This window comes from Triticum aestivum, chromosome 1A, assembly GCF_018294505.1.
Source record: "Triticum aestivum cultivar Chinese Spring chromosome 1A, IWGSC CS RefSeq v2.1, whole genome shotgun sequence".
In the NCBI taxonomy this organism is placed as follows: Eukaryota; Viridiplantae; Streptophyta; class Magnoliopsida; order Poales; family Poaceae; genus Triticum; species Triticum aestivum.
The window spans coordinates 558,771,596-558,791,818 of NC_057794.1; the positions used below are offsets into that span (position 1 = coordinate 558,771,596).

General features: G+C 46.4%; 1 protein-coding gene and 1 long non-coding RNA gene across 3 annotated transcripts; one reads left to right on the forward strand and one right to left on the reverse strand.

Moving 5' to 3' along the window:
• Window positions 1-2,457: 2,457 nt before the first annotated feature.
• On the forward strand, window positions 2,458-5,344 carry LOC123067547 (uncharacterized). 2 transcript variants are annotated; one of them, XR_006431538.1, is made up of 4 exons: window positions 2,471-3,367; window positions 3,481-3,566; window positions 4,378-5,044; window positions 5,149-5,344. It is a non-coding gene; the product is annotated as an uncharacterized lncRNA (long non-coding RNA). The 2 variants fall into 2 exon arrangements; XR_006431537.1 differs by having other exon boundaries at window positions 2,458-3,367; window positions 3,481-5,044.
• Window positions 5,345-7,505: 2,161 nt separating this feature from the next.
• On the reverse strand, window positions 7,506-15,701 carry LOC123049695 (uncharacterized). The gene is made up of 9 exons (XM_044472615.1): window positions 15,551-15,701; window positions 15,314-15,437; window positions 13,513-13,641; window positions 12,849-13,427; window positions 12,716-12,779; window positions 12,390-12,529; window positions 11,980-12,291; window positions 11,361-11,675; window positions 7,506-10,689 (listed from the first exon to the last, which is right to left on the reverse strand). The coding sequence occupies exons 1-9, from the start codon at window positions 15,568-15,570 to the stop codon at window positions 7,846-7,848; spliced, it is 4,527 nt and encodes a 1,508-aa protein (XP_044328550.1). The 5' UTR covers window positions 15,571-15,701; the 3' UTR covers window positions 7,506-7,845.
• Window positions 15,702-20,223: the final 4,522 nt, after the last annotated feature.

A 20,223-nucleotide genomic window follows, 5' to 3' on the forward strand; every position in this document is an offset into this window, starting at 1 on the left:
AGGTGAAACTTATGACCGATTTATCTCGCCAAGAGTCATGGATGGTCTAATTAACACATTCAGTTAGAAAATACTAGTATCAATTAGGCGAAATGCACCTCTTTTCTCTCGGCTAATTGCATCATCTTGGCGTAGAGACCGAAGATCAATGCTTCTAAAATAAACTTATGAAATGCAGTGTTTGTTTAAAGCTCTTGTAGCCTAATAGACTGACCTAGCCGAGGACAAACAAGCTCAGGGCATTGATCTTTTGTTTCAAGTTCTCATTATATCCTTTTTTCGGCGGGTGAAGTTCTCATTATACCCGGAGAGAAACAAACACAACAAATCTAGTTCTTACCTACTCGGGGACCGGGCTCATAGCCAAGGAATTCTTAGCTATTAAAGTGACGGAAAACCAGTGACTTCATGTCACTACCTCTACCATGCACCAAAGTCTTTTATATGGAATGAGACTTCACCAAAGCCGAAGATGAATAGCATATTCCTTGTCTTATTTCTCTGTACTGGAATTATTGGTTCCTATTCCGTGCATTGTTTTTTTCATATCTGCACGCTAGGGACTGGAATATTGTAGGTGGAGGCATAGGAGGCACCAGGAACTACCGATGATCAATGGATAATCAAAACAGCAACTCGACACAGCCCTGCTGCATCTTCCTCCTACTCTACCATACAAGCTTTCTCTTAGCCGGTCACTGACTGATGGCAAGTGCACTGGCTCGATCCACCTAGTGAAGATTCTAATTTTAGATTGGTTGGATCTAAGCAAGTATCTGTTGAATCTTCATTCTTCTCCCCCACAAAAAAAAACCTTCATTCTTCTGGAGCCAAAAATTTGTTGCCCAAAATGACCCAAATGTCGTGTGCTTTAGTTGGAATCTTTTAAACTGTCGCAACGACATTATCCAAACATGTGTAGAGCTGAGTGATACTATGACTCTCACATGGACCATTTAGTCAAGGATCTACTACTACGAGTGAGTAGAAAATAGTAGACAGACGAACAGGTCTCACATGGTTATTACTAGTAAAATTTGCAAAGCTTGTTTTTCATGTCTCTCCTTATACATTTTGTTATCTTTTCTTTTTATTTAGTTTTCTTCTCTTTTTGTGTCTGCATGTCATTTTTTTCATGTGTGTATCTGGTTTGCTTTGCTTTACTGCATGTTATTAGTAGTAAAATGTATCAGTTGATTCTACTCTGTTGGGAACGAGAAGTAGCACCCAAGGCCGAGTCGGGTGAGCCTCTGCCTAAGATGTGGACGTCGTGGACGGTCACGGCGTCGCCAATGAGGGATCAGACGAGAACTTGCCGGAGGCGAGGCACGGGAGATAAGGGAGAGAAACCAGGTTGGATGCAATCTCTTAATTAAATGATGAGGCAAATTTTATGCCCATGTTTTGGAAAAAAAAAGTTGGATGCAATCGATTCAAAATGTGCTCTGTTCGTTCTAATCCAGAAAACGGTTGGAGGAAGAAGAAACATATCTGCTCGTTCGTTTTCCGATCCAACGATTTGAATGCAATTGATTGAAATTGGAAAACAATTAAGTCGCCTCAGGTTTAGGCAGTCCTTTTCTTTTATAGGCGGTCCTTTTTAATTAGCAGTTGCACATCAGAGTAATTGTGAAAGGTGGTCGTGACAGTGCTAGTTTAAATAATTATTCAAATTTAGACAATGAGGAGAAGGGGAATCTTTTGAGATTTTTCATGAAGTTCAGTCCAGAAAATAATAATGAAGAGGACGTCCTCGAGGTGAAACTTATGACCGATTTATCTCGCCAAGAGACATGGATGGTCTAATTAACACATTCAATCAGAAAATAGTAGTATCAATTAGGCGAAATGTACTCCCTCCGTTTCAAATTACTCGTCGCAGAAATAGATGTATCTAGAACTAAAATACATCTAGATACATTCATACCTGCGACAAGTAATTCGGAACGGAGGGAGTACCTCTTTTCTCTCGGCTAATTGCATCATCTTGGTGTAGAAACGGAAGATCAATACTTCTGAAATAAACTTATGAAATGTAGTGTTTGTTTAAGGCTCTTGTGGCCTAATAGACTGACCTAGCCGAGGACAAACAAACCCAGGGCATTGGTCTTTTGTTTGAAGTTCTCATTGTATCTAACTTACCCGGGGAGAAACAAACACAACAAATTTGGTTCTTACCTACTCGGGGACCGAGCTCATAACCTCTACCCAAAGTCTTTTTATATCGAGTGAGCCTTCCCAAAGCCAAAGATGAATACTAGTAGCTCATTCCTTGAGAACGGCGATGGAGCGGACGAGCTCGCCTGCTCCCGCTACCTGTGCCAATCGAACAAGGACGCGTCGGGACGTGCATTGAATGCGAAAGTAGAGGCCAGGAGGAGGGTGCGTAGCGTGGAACAGGATTATACGATGAACCCACCGTTTGATATGACGATCCCGTCACGGAAGCAGCTCACATGTTCCGACGGTACAGGCTTATGAATAGGTGACGTTTCAAAGCTTTCTTAAAAATGAAAAAAAAACTCTTAGCGCTTCCGCGACGCTCCCCGCGAGCACCATGGGAGAACCCTAGCGCCGCCACCCTCCGGGCGTCCTCCTTCCCTTCTTCCCCACGCCGCCGTCGGTGGGCGCGGGCGGCGGCAGGGATTCTCCTCCTCTCCCTTCTAGATTCATGGGCTGCGGGGGGAGGGGGGGCTTCTGTGGCGGGGGCGCGGGCGCGGTTTCGGCCTCTGGCGGCGGGGTCAGGCGGTGCGGCGCTGTTGCGGGGCGTCCCGGTCGGCTCCGGGGTATGGCAGCGGCGGCCGGCTGGGACTCTGCCTAGATCCGGTTCGTCTCTTCCCTTGGTGCCTCGGGTGCTACTCGAGGCTGAAGTGTTCGCGGCGCAGCTGGGGTGGCCTGCCGGCGGTGGCATGGATGGCTAGGACGCATCGGGCTTCCTGGTCCAGGGAGCGAGCGTGGCTGTCGGGCGGAGGTGCGTTTGGTGGCGGTGTATCTGCAGTTCTGCACATCGGCTCCCTACGGCGCGGGCTGAGAGTGCCGTGGCCTGGTGACCCCGAGGTCGTCGGGCGGCAGGTGCAGACAGCAGCTCTTCTCACGGGCGTGGAGGCGGGGCTGAGGTTAGTGGGTGGTGGCTATGGTGTTGAACGGCGGTGACGGACTTGGCTAGGCGAGCCGAGGGGTTATGCAGAGAAGAAGACTGACACTGTTGTAGTTCCTATAGTCGGAAACAACTTTGATTCACTTGGAGAAGCATATGACTATTTACAATCTGTATTCCTGGGAAATTAGGTTTGGAATTAGGTATGGAAAAAGGAGACTGAACGTTGAGAGAACAAAATGTATGCAGGAGATAGTCTGCGACTGCTCGGTTAGTATTACTTTCTATTCACCGTTGGCATAACAAAACTTTCTATTCAGACTTATGCTTGTGCCAAGAAAAAAAAATCTGACATATTGTTATTTGTTACAAACATTTTGCAGGGGGTCCCAAAAAGAAGTAATACACGGTCTTGCCAGTGTAGGTGCCCAGCGATGATATGGTTGCTCCGGTCAAAAGACAACAGCTGGTACATAAACGAGCACATGACATCCCATAATCACTCTCTTACAGATAAGTCTGGCTAGAAACTATACTCGTAGACATACAGATGTATATACACATGACCTTGTTAAGTAGCTCCGTGAAAATAATATTTGCTTCAGCAAGGTGTACAATATAATTTATACACTCGGATTGCCACCATAAAACGTTCTCTTGGATATAGCTTTTCGGTGCCACCAAAAATTGTTTCTATTGGTGTCGATGATCACTCGTAAAATGAAAAGAATTGGGTGGTGTGTTGAAATTGTGAGATAGCCATGTAGGACGAGGTGCTCTATTGTACTTGAGTAAGGATCTGGAGTATTAGTCGTGTTCTTGCCTGAAGGACTTACTTTTAGACTAGACTATTTACAGATCAGAGACTGACATTCACATGTGAATTACTTAATTCCATATGTTACAACTTAATACCGTACTTAGTACAGTACTATTACTGACTTTGGTTTATTGAGTGACCTTGCATCAGTACCATATTTAGCATCTATAGAACACTTGTGTAGTTTCTTGGTTTTAAACATTTAATCAGCTTCCATCCACTTCAAATGTAGTTAATTGGCCTTAGTTTTATCAGCAGTCCATTACTCCCTCTGTTCCAAAATAGATGACTCAACTTTGTATTAACTTTAGTATAAAGTTGGGTCATCTATTTTGGAACGGAGGGAGTATTTGATAATTGATAGACTTAGAATTGAAGTAGCTTTTGTACAGCATGGCAGCTGCTGTCGAATATGAATGATGATTGATGAATGCTTGCTCCTTGTACTGCTTGCCGTTAGGTAGCATGGCATGGGGGGACGAGGATCAATCAAGCACTTGATAAAAGAGACACCAAATGGGGAAGTATTATCTATTCTGATCTCTTTCTCATTAATTTTCTATCTTAACTCTATATTTACATGGCATATTTTTATTTTATTTCATATATACTCGCCGTATTTCTGAATGGCTGTTTCTGGAACATGTCGTATCCTATGTCCCCGTATGCGTATCCCCGTCTTTCCGTCCCCGTGTCCATGCTTTTTAGCTTATTACTACCTATATTTGTGAAATGTCTTAATGTTGTTGTGCTATATTTACGAAATTTTATACATTAGATTGTGTGCTTAATACTGCTACACTTGCAAAATGTCCGATGAGCGGTTTCGGATATGATAAGTTTGAATGGGTACAATGCAGCTGGGACTAACCAAATAGTTAATCAATAGCAGGGATTACAAGGTTGCTAGGGAATCAACCTCCACAAAGATTGATTGACAAGTACGGGATCAACCCAATCACTGGGTGGATTAGTTCCACTAGGGGATTGGCCGGTCCCCCTATAACCAAACAAGGCCTACGGTTGTCCTGCATCTGGTGGAACATCGTAACAAAGATGGACTTTGCCTTAAACGTGTAGCCAGTTTCAGAAATGGTGTTCATCGTGTACTTTGTTTTTCCTGTAGGGTGAGTCTAGTTTCTGTTTTTTTGGTTTGGACCTACATAAATTATGTTGTTCAATCATACGGGCGGGGGTTCTAACTTGTGGAGCCCATGTCATGAATTTGCAGGCAGCACGGGTGATGAAAGCTAACACGTCATCGGAGCAGCATGCGAGTGAGGTGTACACTAGGGCCCATGTTCGAGAAGTTTGGCCAGATACTGTAGGAAGCAGGGCAGTACAGGGTCGAACCTGTTGAGCAAGGCATGAAGTACCTAGTGCGGCGGCACAATCCGGAGAGGCATGACAAACGGTGCAAGGTGGTGTATGAGGTCACAGTTGATGGAGGGGGTGATCAGTTTCTATGCGAGTGCGGCAACTTCGAGCACACGAGAATGTTGTGCAGTCATTCACTGAAGGCACATAAAATTTGTTCAAATGCTTCATGCCTATAGCGACAGTGTTTAATGGACCAACATGTGACATCTCGATTAATGATGCTACTCAGGTGCAAGTCATGGATTTTATGGGAGTCACGGAGACACACCAGACAGAGGTGACATGCTGAAGAAACCGAGGAGGTAGCTGAAATGCACCCACTGTGCCGTAGGTGGTCACCGGCGAAACATGTGCGGAAACCCAAGTATGGTGCTTCATGCAGTGCCTCCTGCTGAAACCCCAATCCGGCTGGAGGTGACAGTTGTGTAGTTAGCTTTGTTTCTAGTTTTGCGTCCAATTTGTACAATTTGATTTTGTCTTGTGAGCTAGTAGGATAGTAGGATTTTCCTAAACCTGTGTGCATTTAACGTAACCCTGTGTCACCTGCAAAATAAGCTACAAGTATTGTGAAAAATTATGATTGTTAACGAGGCATGTTCGTATATTTTCTCAGATCACTTCCTATTGTTGCTGCATTAGCCGCTGCACATGGAAAAAATTATATGAGACCAGGTGTCATATAAATCAGGTGAGAACATTCCTTTGAAAATCAGGTGAGAACATATTGCAAGCCTGCCGTCACAAGGTGCTGTGCGAACATCTCCAGAATGGTACTGTGCTAGCCGCTGTTGCGTGTTTTCTTTTTACAAAGATTGTATTACAAAGAACATAGACAATGAATCCGTTGCCTCAGACGTAATGTCAATCAGCAAACAGCTTATAAAATGAGTGACAAGTACCTTAGCCACAACTGTTGACACGGCTAGCAAGCAGCACTCCTGGAACGAGGCATGTGTGTACGGCTGCCGTTACGGTGTGTACGTCCCACGGCAAATAAAATGAGTGATCATGGTGTGCCGACGCACACAGATCGGCCGTTACGTACCGGGCGTCGTCACCGCGTCCAGAAAACGGCCGTCAGCTACGCACGCAGGTCCAGCCAACCCATATACGGCCCAAGAAAAAAGATTTTAAGAGAAGACAGCCGACAATACCTGACACAGCCCATATCCCCAGGGGAACGAGCGCCTAGCGATTCCGAGACCATGCGAGCTCGTCCGCTCTTGCGAATTTTCGCTCATTCCTTGTCTTATTTCTCTGTAGTGAAATTATTGATTCCTATTTATTTGTTTCATATCTGCGCGCTAGGGACTGGAATATTGTAGGTGTAGGCATAGGAGGCACCAGGAACTATAGATGATCAGCGAATAACCAAAACAGCAACTCAACACAGCCCCGCTGCATCTTCCTCCTACTCTACCATACCAGTCATTTCCCAGCCGGTCACTGACTGATGACAAGTGTACTACCTGGATCCACCTAGTGCAGATTCTTGATGAATGTTTGACCAAGGATCTTCTAAGCAAGTCTTGGTTGAATCTTCATTCTTCTGGTATTTTTTTGTTCTTTTGAAATCTATATATGCCGATTAAGTGAATGTTAAATATAACTTCCGCATTAAATTTATTTGAAAGCTCAACCTTCCCTTCAAAAATCTTTATTCGGTATCTACGTCGAGGAGTGGTTTTAACAAATAGGACAGGCAAAAATTAGAATGGTTGTAAGATAATGCAGGTTCTGCGATCAAGATGGAAATACTATGCATTTGTTTTTATCTTCAATTTTCACACTTCTACGTTGGACTATGTAAAATCGCCGCATGACATTATCCAAACCAATGCATATGTAGAGCTGAACAGGCATCTCAGATGGACCACCGAGTCAAGAAACTATGGATGGGTAGGAAAACAGTAGACAGACGGACGGACAGTTCTCAGATGCATACACCACACAACACAAACACACGACACAGAGCTCATAGCAAGAACAGGTCCAGATTAATTCCAACGAATTCGCAGGCAGAAACCCACCTGGGCTAGCTAGCCCTGACTAAATACCAGAATAACAAGGAGGGTAAACCATAAAACGAATTATGGCAATAGGAAAAGGAATCAACAATTCAAGAAACTACGGGTGGGGGTAGGAAAACAGTAAACAGGGAAACAGGACTCGGATGCATACACTACACATCAAACACACACAAACGCAGAGCTCACATAAAGAGCGGATGCAGATTAATTCCAACGAATTCAGACATAAATCTACCTGGGCTAATAGCTAGCCCTGACTGAATACCAGAACAACAGGGAACGTCAACCATAAACCAAAGGATAGCATAGGAAAAGGAACTGTGAATCAAGAACCGAACCTTGCCTGATCTGGTTTCCTTCTTTTGTATACATGCATGTATAAGTTTTCGCCGCAAACAAGCGCCAATTTGGGGTAAATGTTCATCCATCAGGAAACAGAAAAAACTATCTCTCAGACTATATGTAAACCCCTCCTCTACTTCCACTTATCTTGCGATGAACAAAGCTGTAGGAACTTGCTAAGAGCTGACCGTGGAAACCATTTCGTATTCGCTCGATGGCTTCCGTCTCTTGGAGTAGACGAAGAAGGCGCCCCCAAGCCACTGCTGAAAGAAGAGAAGCGTGGCCAGCAGGACCACCCCACAAGGTATGACGATGTCCCACGCGAGGCTGAAGAGGTCGTCGCGAGAGCTCGCGTAGATGTAGGATGGCCTCATGCTGCGCACAAAGTGATGGGTCCTGTATGCATCGTATGCATGAGGCAGCGCACGCAGCATGGTGCCCCCGATGTAAAACACTGGGGAAAGCGCTCTGACTTTAGAGGCTGAGAACACATTCAGGATGACCTGGGGGAGCAGGAACCCATCGAGCAATAAGCCCCCGTAAGGGACAATGTCCTCCCAGAATGTATGTCGTGACGGCATGAGGCGAGCAACTTGCCTCAACATCCTTCTGCTGTGGTTGGTTCTCATGTGGACAATCGCTGTTATAACTCCACCTATGATGTACAGCGGCAAGCACACCCAGAGCACTTTCCTCTCTGCAGCCCATGCCTCGTGTTTGCTTCCATCCACAGAAGACCGTGCAGACCATGCCAACTGAAGAAGGCGCAGCTGCAGCAGAAACGTCGCCATTGTGATGATTCGCACCATGACCTCATTCACCTCAAGCCAACCACCACCGGAGAAGGGAACAGTCTGTTTGTTGCTGTGCTTGAAAAGAGCCTCAAAGTTGAGCACGAGAGGGGTCATGTAACCCAGAGCGAGCACAACAAGCATAGTGATTGACATAGCAGGGAGCGCTTCAGGGACCTTCTTGACATGGAACAGCTGCACAGCAATGAAGGCACACGACAGAGTCATTGAGATGAGGGCCATGGTGCTTTCCAGGTCCATTCTCCATATTGATTCTTCCACTTGGCCTATGTACATCCCATATGAGTCAATGTCCAGCGTTTCAAAGAAAAGAGGGTCGGTCTTGCCCCTCAAGCTTATAATTTTCCCCTGGACATGTTTTGCTGCTTTCGCGTCCAGACTAGCAAAGTGAGCAGTTATCAAAATCTTACAGTCTGAGGAGGAGACATTAACCCGTCGACATGCGATCAGGCACAAGGAGCCTGTCTCGGTGTCATAAACACCTTCCGCCGAGATCTGTTGCGGTTGAAATGTTGCTAGTGACCAATGCCCAACATATCGGATATTGTAGCTGACATTAAGTAGTCTCTGCTTCGTCTCCAGCACTGCAGGGCGAGTGGAAAGGTTTGAGAGCACAAAAGAGCTCCCATCAGACAACATGGTCCCAATTGTGATCGGCGATGCGTACCCAGAACCACCCCGTTTCTGCAAGTTGAACCGGAACGCCAAGTCTAGATACGAATTTCTATCTGGGAACTTGCCCTTCCTCTTCTTGTTCAGGCCATACTGCTTGTAATACTTGGTTGCCTCCTCAACCTTGGTGTAGTTGTACTTCAAACCCCCAAAGTTACCCCTAACCGCAGTTGAATATCCGGCAATGCCCTGGTCGCTTTTCAGGCTGGTGTTCCAGACCAACCCTGCAGAAAAGCTCCGTTCCTGGATCGACCACACTCCCGGGAACCAGAAGGTCATCCCAATCCCGCACTCACTGACAGTCAATTCCGCACGGGATGATCCTGAGTTTACCACATGGCATCCTTTGAGGCATAGCCTGTTCGAATTCTGATCCCAGAAGCCCTCTGCCACAATCGCCTTCTCGGTGACCATGAAGTAATACCTGGAATAATCTGACATGTTGGAGAAGGCCACATAGACACGCACGGCGCCGTCGGCCGCGCAGTGCACCCTGTTGACGAACATGTGCGTCTGGTTAATCCCCAGCGAGGAGGCGGCCGACTGGCCGCCGTTGCCGTAGTCCAGCCTAAACCCCGGCTTGAGCAGCGACCTGAGGCCGGGGCACGTGAAGTTCCTCCCGCCGAACAGCTGGCGGACGTCGCGGCCGTCGGCGGGCGGGCGAGGGCAGGACGCGCTCTCGGCGTAGGCGTACCCCTCCTCCGCGTAGGCGAGGAGCGAGACGGGCTCGAACGCCACGCCGGGGCCGGGGCCGGTGCTCTCGAGGCGGCCGGTGACGAAGGGGCTGGAGAGGTTGGCGGGGCGGGGGAAGCGCAGGCGGAGCACGGCGGCGAGGAGCGCGACGGGGCGGCCGTCGGCGGCGCGGCCGGAGCCCGAGCCGACCATGCAGAGGTCCCCGGAGGCGGAGGAGTAGTAGCCGTGGAGGTCGAAGACGAGGGAGCCGCGGCGGCCGACGAAGCGCGGGAGGCGCGGGCGGAGGCGGTGCTGCTGGCCGTCGTAGTCGAAGAGGCGGCGGTTGCGGCCCGAGGGCCAGATGCCGTTGCGGTTACGGCCGGCGCCGGAGAAGGAGAGCGTGGCGGCGACGCGGAGGACGGAGGCGTCGGCGGTGGGGAGGACGGAGGTGGGGAGCAGCGCGAAGGAGCGCGGGAGGCGGGCGCCGTTGTCCGGGCCGAAGAGGAGGTCCCCGCCGCCGGAGAAGTAGCCGGTGGAGAGCTGGAGCGCGGGGGCGGGGGCGGCGGAGGCGGGGCCCGCGCCCGCGGGGAGGTCCGGCACGGCGGGCGGGGCCGGGCAGTGGGCGGAGTAGGCCGGGGGCGCGGGCGCGGAGGAGGTCCCGGCGGCCCGGATCAGGAGCAGGAGGAGGAGGAGGAGCGGCGGCGCCATTGGTGAGGCGGGGAGCGGGGATTGAGATCTCCTTCCCCTCTCATCCCCTCCCCGCTTGGTGTAGATGGAAGTGGAGAGGAGACGACTCACCGGGAGAGACAGGGGCTTGACTCTCTGTGATGTGGGGTTTAGGCCACCCAGTGGTGGTAGATGGGACTTTCAAAAAAAAAGAAAAAAAAAGTGGTGGTAGATGGGGAATTTTATCTCACTTTTATGTTAGTATAGTATTTTCTATATCTTTTTATTAAAAAAAGAAAAAAAAATGATAACGAGGCTCCTATCCTGCCATGGCTCATCCAGGTATTCAGCTGCCGTAAAAAGAGGGTTCGTCACGATTTCTTCTCTTCAGTTGTCTTCGCGTGGGAAGAAATAATAATAACTCGTGTATGAACGAGGCTGGATTGTTGAGAAAAATCTGGTTGAGAAGTGATGAGCCGTCTGGACGATGCCAGGCAGCACTGAATCCAAGAAAAAGGCGGCAGTAAAGCCAAAGTGGTCTAACAGGAGTGCACCAGCCGGCCACACCACACAGGACAAGAATTCAGAGTTGACACGGGGGAAAATACAAGGCCTCGGAAACACCGACAACAGCCAGCCAATGAATATCAAGACAGATTCAACAAGCACCGAGAATAGCCTGAGCTGAGCTCCCAAAGAAGGAGCGAGGGGGCAAGGGCATGCTCACAAACTCCATCAGATGATATATATTAAGCCTAGGACGGTGACATTAATCATAAGAGTCTCACAAGTGAATGACTTATACACCGGGACGGAGGTAGTACCATTTTGGCTTGGCTTGGCTCGGCTCGGCTGGCGACCACCACTTATAGCCTCAGTGTGGTGTCTGCCGGCGGCCCTCTAGAGGTGGTGCCGGAGGCGGAGGCGGCCGACTGCTTCGCCTTCTCCGACAGGAACTTGCTGCAGTCCGCTCCCTTCACCGTGAACTCCATCAGCAGCTCCTCAAACAGCCTCTTGAGCGAGGTCTTGAACCTGAGCGAGCAGCTCTTGTCACCCTCGTCCACGTCCTGCACCCCGTTCCCGGCAAGGCACCCAACCTGGGCGCCGTCCAGGTAGGCCTTGCAGGCCACCAGGACGTTGCGCCCGTGCTTGCGGAAATGGCCAGCCACGAAATCCTCAAAATGCTGCACAAAAGATGTAGTCCACATTAGATTCGAGGCAGTATATGAACAAATACACAAAAGAGGTTTCAGCATAACAGGTTTTCATAAATAAGATAGCAGAGTTGCAGGATTCAAGCTAGTATATGAACATGACAGCAGCTTCAACATAAAAGGTATTGATAAACAAGATGGTTGTCAACAGATCTATCGCAATCCATGCTGGTTATCAACTAGACAGGGTTGCATTGGTACCCAAAAAGCAGTATTATTATGAAATAAGTAACTGCGTTTGCAGTAACTATGATAAGCAGAGGTACATCCATACCTTTGGCGGATTTCGGAGAGAATACAACATCGTCCTGCAGGACAGCAGGAATGTGTCTTCGTTATAAGTTAGGGATCTCTTCTCCCCGGCAGGTGTGTTAGCTGAATTAGCATACCCAGGCTCATTGAAATAAGGTTTGGCATTCAAAACCAGAGCCTGAATGGAGACAAGAACCTGCAGCATGGTTGAATTGGATGGATTCCATTTCTCACATCCACTACCAGCCCAGGTGTTTAACAGGCTAAGGCACACCTTCCCACAAGCATACAGGTTTGGATTAAGCCGCAGCCCACCAGAGCGGTAGTTAACAAGCTGTAAAGAATTAACTCATTACTATCAAATGTGACTAAGGGCAAACTATAATAAAAGAAAGACAGTCATTAATGGAGATAAAGTCCATAAAATCTTACTGGAGGTGTGTTTGGATATTGAGGAGGGAAGTAAATGTCGAAGAAAAAGAGCCCGTCATGGTAAGGAGTGCCTGCTGGACCCATAATGACAGCTCTAAGAAGGTCCATTCTATCCTCGTATGCCCTCACGAATATGGTATCTATTAAATTGGAAGAAAAGCAAAAACATAATCATAAGATGCCCTTTGCAGTGTATCCCGGCAAAAAAGGGCATCTCATCACAAGGAGATATTTGAACTAATGACAGCAAGATACTGATTGGGACAATTAGTACCAAGAGGAAGTTTATTATAGAAAAAAGGTCATGAGAAGCAAGAGCTGACTACCTGGCAAGTCTTTCTCTAAGACTTTCCACTCATGCTGAATGCGCTTCGCCCAGTCTTTTGATGGCTGTCAATAGGACAAGTTAGTACCAATATAAGATGGCAAAGGATGAACAGGGCATGTCATAACCATTACCTTCTTCACTACCAGAGCTTTCCTTAACTCTGGTTTCACATAATAATGATCATTATGGCCATCAACAGTATCAAATTGCTTAAATGTGTTGTATCTTTCATCAACTTTCTCGTCATAGATTGGGATGGGTTTGGAATTACTCGACATCTCAGCGGCAGTCTTCTGCAGCCATGGTAAAGGAGCCTCCACTCCAGGCGGGATATCCAAGCCATCAAACTGAGCAGATAAATTATAGTTATATTCATTCTCATAAAGTGTATCATCAAACTCATAGTTTTCGTAGTCCTCTTCCTCATAAGCAAAGTCTTCATCTTCCTCGAATGCGTCAAAAGGGTAGTCATCATAATCATGGTAAACTGCGGTTTCCATATATTTTTTAGCAAAAGCATCCTTAATGACAGTACTGCTTGAAAAATAGGTGTTTGGTCCAGAGGTAACTTTTTTGAAATCACCCATAATGGTAGTACTGTTTGAAGCATAGGTGCTTGGTCCGGCGCTAACTTTCTTAAAACCACCCATAATGGAAGTACTGTTTGAAGCATAGGTGCTTGGTCCGGCAGTGTCACCAGCCACACTAGTCTGAAATTGTTCACAGAGAAAGCATCAACCAGAGAGGAGTAGGCAAACAAATAATATGGAAAGAGAAAGACATGAGAGGGTTTACCTTCACATGCTTTGGCCAAACAAGAGGACATCCAACTGAATGTTTATTCTTTTCAACTGGTGCTTTCTCACCAATAATCACAACACCATCAGGATCATCATCAATTTCAATTATTTCACGAGGAACAACCTGTTAATTCCCATTGCAGAAAAACAGTATTAATCCCATGTAGGCAAATTTTAAACACACCATTATATATAAAAAAATGAGACCAACCCAAGGGCTAACCCTCGTTGGCAATTTTTATAGGAGAAACTCCGTGAGAACCGCGCGTCCGAGCCAGGACTCAAACTCGGGTTGGCTGGCAGCAACCCCAGCTGCCCAGCCAACGGGTCGACGCCCCGCCCCCAATAGCATTTTGTCTCATTTTATAACCCAGTAGGATTTTGTTGGAAAATTGTTATATGGAAAGTCACGAACGTAGTCGATCCTATATATGGAAACAATGGGCTAGCTAGGTTTATATAATACTCATAATGAATACAGAAGAAGAACAATGGCAGATGTCAAGCAACTATGAACCAGCCAGAATGGTTTATGCAATTATAGTTAAGAATGTTGGAAAAAACGCTAGGCATAAGCGAGGCGGTTGGCCTTCGCCTAGTGCCTAGGTGGCGCCTAAGCACCCTAGGCATATAAACATTAATTTAGAGCATGAAAATGGGTAAAATACCAACTACCCTCCATTTAAAAATGGCATATGGGCCCATTTGGCCAGTCACTGTGACATGGAATGAATTCTCACTCGTATGGAGAACTTTTTGCTTGCCCCACCTAGACTTGTGCTTATGCCCTATGCAAGGTGTTTGGCCATTGCCTAGCGCCTAAGCACAACCCAAGTGTCTTTCCAACAGAGATAAGATTATGTCATCAATAACACCATTTCATGCAACATAGTAGAAACACATAAGGTGCTCACAAGCTGTAAGGTTACCAAGTCAAATGCACTGAAAGAGTAGTATGTCAAAGCAATAGCATTTCATTAGAATTACAACGATATGATTGTATGAGTGTGACAGAGCAAGGTCATAGTGGTATTATTTAGTGTCAAGACCAATGGAACAGGATACAAAGGTCAACAACAGAAGATGTGCAAAGTGCGAACATGATCCAAATAACTAATAACTATTTACATAAAGAGAGATCGAAGGGAGACAATCCTGTAGCTGGGAAGTGCACCTCAGGTATGCACAAAGAGATCAGAGAATTTAAGAAGCGCATGGGATAATTAACAATGAACGATATGCCAGTCTATGACACCCTACATTTCATTTGAACACGAGTTCCTGACATACCATCAGAGAACCAACTCAATCCCCACCTGAACTGCTCGACAACCATAACTAAAGAGATCAAAACAGAGCGCAATTCTAGAGTCACCCCAGGGGTCCTGCCTGGTGTATCAGCTAAACAAGACAATCAACCGCGAAAAATTACCAGTTTCACCAGTCAATTAACCGCAATTCCCCATTCAGGCAGCAAATGGGACCTTGATAGCACATGACCCAACACACAAACATTAAAAAGACCTACTCCAGGATATTATCAAAACACAAACAAGATAAAAGACCAGCAAGCGTAACGAGCCACCGCACCATCTATTTCAGAACACAACAACATACCATCGGCACGCAGATCAGATGCGCAGCCTGGGATCCGAACCGTAATTCAGCACCTAAACAGCCGAAATTCAGGATCGTCTAACCAACCAACCCTCCCCCTCCCACGAATTACCTTACCTACGGCGGCTACCGGCCCCTGATTCCAACGACTAACTACAGCTAGTGCGATGATGTTATACCTGGCTCCGCTTCCTCTTCTGGTGGCCGGGGTTCCACCCCCCGGCGGCGGCGGCGGCGGCCGGCGACACCTCGACCACGTCGGGGTCGTCGAACGAGGAGCTCCCCGCGCACAGATAACTCCTCCTGCGGACCAAACCCGAAATCAGCCTTAGCCGGGACGAGACGAGGCGGCAGGGGAGGGGGGCGCCCCGATCAGATCGGCGGCGGGGCGCGGGGAGGGGGAGGGGGGGACTCACTTGGAGGGGTGGGTCGCCATCGGCGTCGCGGCCAATGCGATCGCCTGCCGATCGCCGGAGCGCCGCGGCTAGGGTTCCGGCGAGGCCGGCGCTGGGAGGGGAGGGGGTTTGGGTGCGGTTGGCCGCCGAGTAGGGGGGGGGGGCAGACTGGGGTGAGGGCAGAGAAATCCATTTTTATAATACGGGAAATGTGTTTTTGGGCCGTTTGGAAATGGGATTTCGGGGGAAAGGGCCCTCTGGGGGTGGGCCCCCCACAAGCGGGTACGCCGCCCCTGCCAGCGCCTGTGGGTGGGTGTGGTGAGAGACGCGGAGGCTGTGCCGTGGGCCCGGCTGATCTCCGGGTCAACTGGTCAACATATTTATATATTTGTAGTAGGAGTATAAAATGTCACGTTCCTATAGAAAGTAGGGAAAAAAATTGGAAAGGTCGCACTCCTGGCTAGCCACTGTATCTTGAGCTACGCATGGGGAGTAGGATGGATATATATGTATTTATATTAGATGAAAAAGATAGATATATCTATTTTTATGAGAAAATAAGCTTTCCCCTCCGATTTCATACTGGCAAATGTGTATGCACGTTTATATTAGGGAGTAAATTAACTACACGTTCATATTAGGCCGGATATCAATTACTACATGTTAATCATGTGATTGGCATGGAGTTTATATTTAGCATACTATTAATTACACGCTAAAAATGTTGATCACTCATCATTGGAGCCGTTGGATTGACAAGATTTGATGATCAAGATTAAGTAGATCTGCTCCTTTGAATCTTCGTATATCTGATGAAATCTTATCTGACTGGCGTTTCCCAAGGACGTTTTGCCAATGAACCCCTCCCCACGAACCACACAGTCTCTATCCTGATGGATGATAGTTTTCGCAAAAAGAACCTCAGAAGAAACTTCGAAGGAAGAAATTGTCATGTTAATTTCAAAAAACTGCCCCCCCCCCCCCAACCCCAAATGTAGTAAAAACTGCCACCTCCCCTGTTTGCTTTCCATCCAGGCCCTGGCGAATGTTCGCGAGGTATGTGCGTCATTTTATATTGGTATACATATATACAGATATCAGGAACTAGAGAGCACGATATGATAAAGATACACTCCTTTGGACAAGCATCGTTCCCACTGCTGCAGCTCTGATGGATCGTATCCACTATTCAGCAATCCAAAAACACGATTGATGAGGTTGAAAGCTGGATTTGCTATCATCACGAGTTGTGTGGTAATGTATTCATAAAAAAATGTTGTGTGTAAAATCATGTTTTCCCAAGTACGAAATAAATTGGGCGCGTGCTATGGGGTGTCAAGAAAAATATGCATGCAAAGTTGAAGGCTTGAAGTGTAATATCATGGACGTCGTTTTCAAGAAGGACCATTCGAAGGGCTTCTTTTGGTTTATAGGAGTTTTATAAGAAACTTAGAAGATATAGAAGTCCTAAGAGTTTTGTCTTCACACTTTTATCGTCCAGTGTAGTTTTTTTATTGTGCCAAACACTCTTTAATACAAATTCATATAGTTCTCCAGTTATGTATGCTTGAAAAGGACGTGGCACTATGATTCCATGTGTTTTTTCTTCACGTGCCGAGAGTCCAATGTCTCCTCCTAAGATTGCAAGATTCTAATAACTGCTCACTTTGCTAGTTTGGATGCGAAAGCAACATAGCATGTCTAGTGGAAAATCTGAAGCATAAGACTGGCCCTATTTTCTTTAAAATGTTGGACATTGCTTTGTACGGGATGTACATAGGCCAAGTGGAAGAATCAATATGGAGAATGGACTTGGAAAGCACCATGGCCCTCATCTCAATGACTCTGTCGTGTGCCTTCATTGATGTGCAGTTGTTCCATGTCAAGAAGGTCCCTCAAGCGCTCCCTGCTATGTCAATCACTATGCTTGTCGTGCTCGTTCTGGATTACATGACCCCTCTCGTGCTCAACTTTGAGGCTCTTTTCAAGCATACAAACAAACATACTGTTCCCTTCTTCGGTGGTGGTTGTCTTGAGGTGAATGAGGTCATGGTGTGAATCATCGCAATGGCGATGTTACATGACCCCTCTCGCCTGCTTCCTCTACTCCAAGAGTAGGAAGCCATCGAACGAATACAAAATGATTTCCACAATTAGCTCTTAGCAAGTTCCTACATCATTATTCATCGCCGGGTAAGTGGATGTAGAGGAGGGTTTTACATATAGACTAAAGAGAAGATAGGTTTTTCCTGATGGATAAATATCTACCTTACGTTTGTGGCTTGTTTGGGGTGAAAAATTATACATACATGCATGTACACGGCGGAAGGAAACAAGATCAGGCAAGGTTCACAATTTCTTTTCTTATTGCCGTCATTCGGTTTATGATTTACACTCCTTGTTATTCTGGTATTTAGGACATGTTTGGATTCTCTTCACTCCATAACTGCGACTCCCGGAGCGGAGAGAGCGGCAGCACAATTTTAGGGAGTGGCTCGAACTGAGCTCCTTGTTTCCTCTACATCACAGAGTGCAGCTTTGAGAATGGAGAGGTTCCGAACAGGCTCTTAGCCAGGGCTAGCTAGGGTAGGTGGATTTTCTGTTTGTGAATTCGTTGGAATTAATCTGCATCTGTTCTTTCTATGAGCTCTGTGTTTTCGTGTGTTTGCTCTGTGTAGTGTATGAATTTCAGACATGTCTGTCTGTCTACTGTTTTTCCTACCTATCCATAGTTTCTTGACTAGCTGGTCCATCTGAGATGCCTATTCAGCTATGCACATGAATTGGTTTGGATATTGCCATTGCGACGGTTTTAAATAGTCCAACACAAACCATACACCCCGCAATTTAATCAGTTCAAACAAATTCATGATAATTGCTGGTGGTGGTATATTTAGAGCCACAAACACAACCCTCCATATAAACGTGCAAATGGGAAGATAAAAGAAAATGCATAGTGGTTACATATTGATCGCAAAACCTACACCATATTACAAGCATTCTAATTTTGGTTTGACCAATTTATTAAAGCCACCCCTTGACGAGATACCGAATAAGATATTGCTTTTTAAAGGGAAGTTGAGCTCTCAAATGAATTCATCCAGAAGTTATATTTAACACTCAACAAGTTGGTATATATAGGTTTCAATAGAAAAATAAACAGAAGAGTGAAGATTCCAGCTAGACCTGGTTAAGTCCTTGGTTATACAGAATATCAACAAAACACTACGCTGGGTAGATCCAGTCAGTCCGCTTATCACCAATCAGTGCACGTCGGGAAAATAGATGATGCGGCAGAGTAGGAGGAGGCAAGATATCATCAAGACACTGCACCAGGTGGATCCAGCCAATCCGCTTATCACCAATTAGTGACCAGTGGGGAAATGGCTGATGTGGCAGAGTAGGAGGAGCAGGCAGGCGCGCTGTGTCCAATTGCTATCTGGATTGTGCGTTGATCATTGATAATTCCTGGTGCCTCCTATGCCTACACTTACAGTACTCCATGCCTAGCATGAAACAAATAATGCAGGGAATAGGAATCAATAATTCCACTACAGAGAAATAATACGAGGAATAAACTATTCATCTTTGGCTTTGGGAAGGCTCACTCCATATATAAAGACTTGGGTGAATGGTAGAGGTTGTGACGTGAAGTCATTGGTTTTCAGTCGCTAAGAATTCCTTGGTTATGAGCTTGGTCCTCGAGTAGGTAAGAACCACATTTGTTGTGTTTGTTTCTCCCCGATAGGTCGGATACAATAAGAACTTTGTACGGAAGATGAATTCCCTGAGCTTGTTTGTCCTCGGCTAGGTCAGTCTATTAGGCTACAAGAGCTTTAAACAAACATCACATTTCATAAGTTCATTTTAGAAACATTGATCTTCGGTCTCTACACAAGAATGATGCGACTAGCCAAGAGAAAAGAGGTACACATTCTGTCCTCGCGCGAGGAAAAATGAGCTAACTAAGTAAAACCAAATTCACCTAATTGTTAGTATTTTCCGACTCAACGTGTTAATTAGAGCATTCATTGTCTTGGCCCGATAAATGGGTCATAAGTTTCATCTCGAGGATGTCTTTTTGATTATTATTTTGCATATTGAACTTTAGGAAGAATCTCAAAAGATTACCCTTTTCCCCATTGTCCAAATTTGAATAATTGTTTGAACTGCCACCGCCACGACCACCTTTCACAATACACCTATACAAATTTAGTCGGACCATGCACTGTAGTGTTGCTTTGGGATTATCTGATGTGCAACGGCTAATTAGAAATGACCGCCTAAACCTAAGGCGACTTAATTGTTTTCCAGTCTCAATCGATTGCATTCAAGCCATTGGATCGGAAAACTAACGACCGGATATGTTTCTTCTTCCTTCAACCGTTTTTTAGGTTAGGACAAACAAAGCGTTGTTTGAGTTGACTGCATCCAACCGGATATCACTCCCTTCCCTCTCATGCCTCGCCTCCAGCGAGTTCCCGTCCGACCCCTCACCGGCGGTGCCGTTACCGGTATGTCGTCCCCATCTCATGCGGTCAGCCGCGTTACACACGACTCGACCTTGGGGGCTACTTCTTGTTCCTACTGACGCATTTTTGTTCCCCAATTGTCTATGAAATTTGTAAAGTGAATTAAAAAGTATTCCATAGAAACGTAAAAACACGCTTATTGGATATGGAACAAGTAGATAG

Excerpts from the sequence above, each read along its gene's own strand:
- LOC123049695 (XM_044472615.1), bottom strand. The coding sequence starts at position 15,570 with ATGGCGACCCACCCCTCCAA. Across the intron at positions 13,642-15,313 it reads AGAAGAGGAAGCGGAGCCAG|GTTGTTCCTCGTGAAATAAT; the intron begins GTATAACATCAT and ends GGGAATTAACAG. Across the intron at positions 12,780-12,848 it reads AAGCTCTGGTAGTGAAGAAG|CCATCAAAAGACTGGGCGAA; the intron begins GTAATGGTTATG and ends TCCTATTGACAG.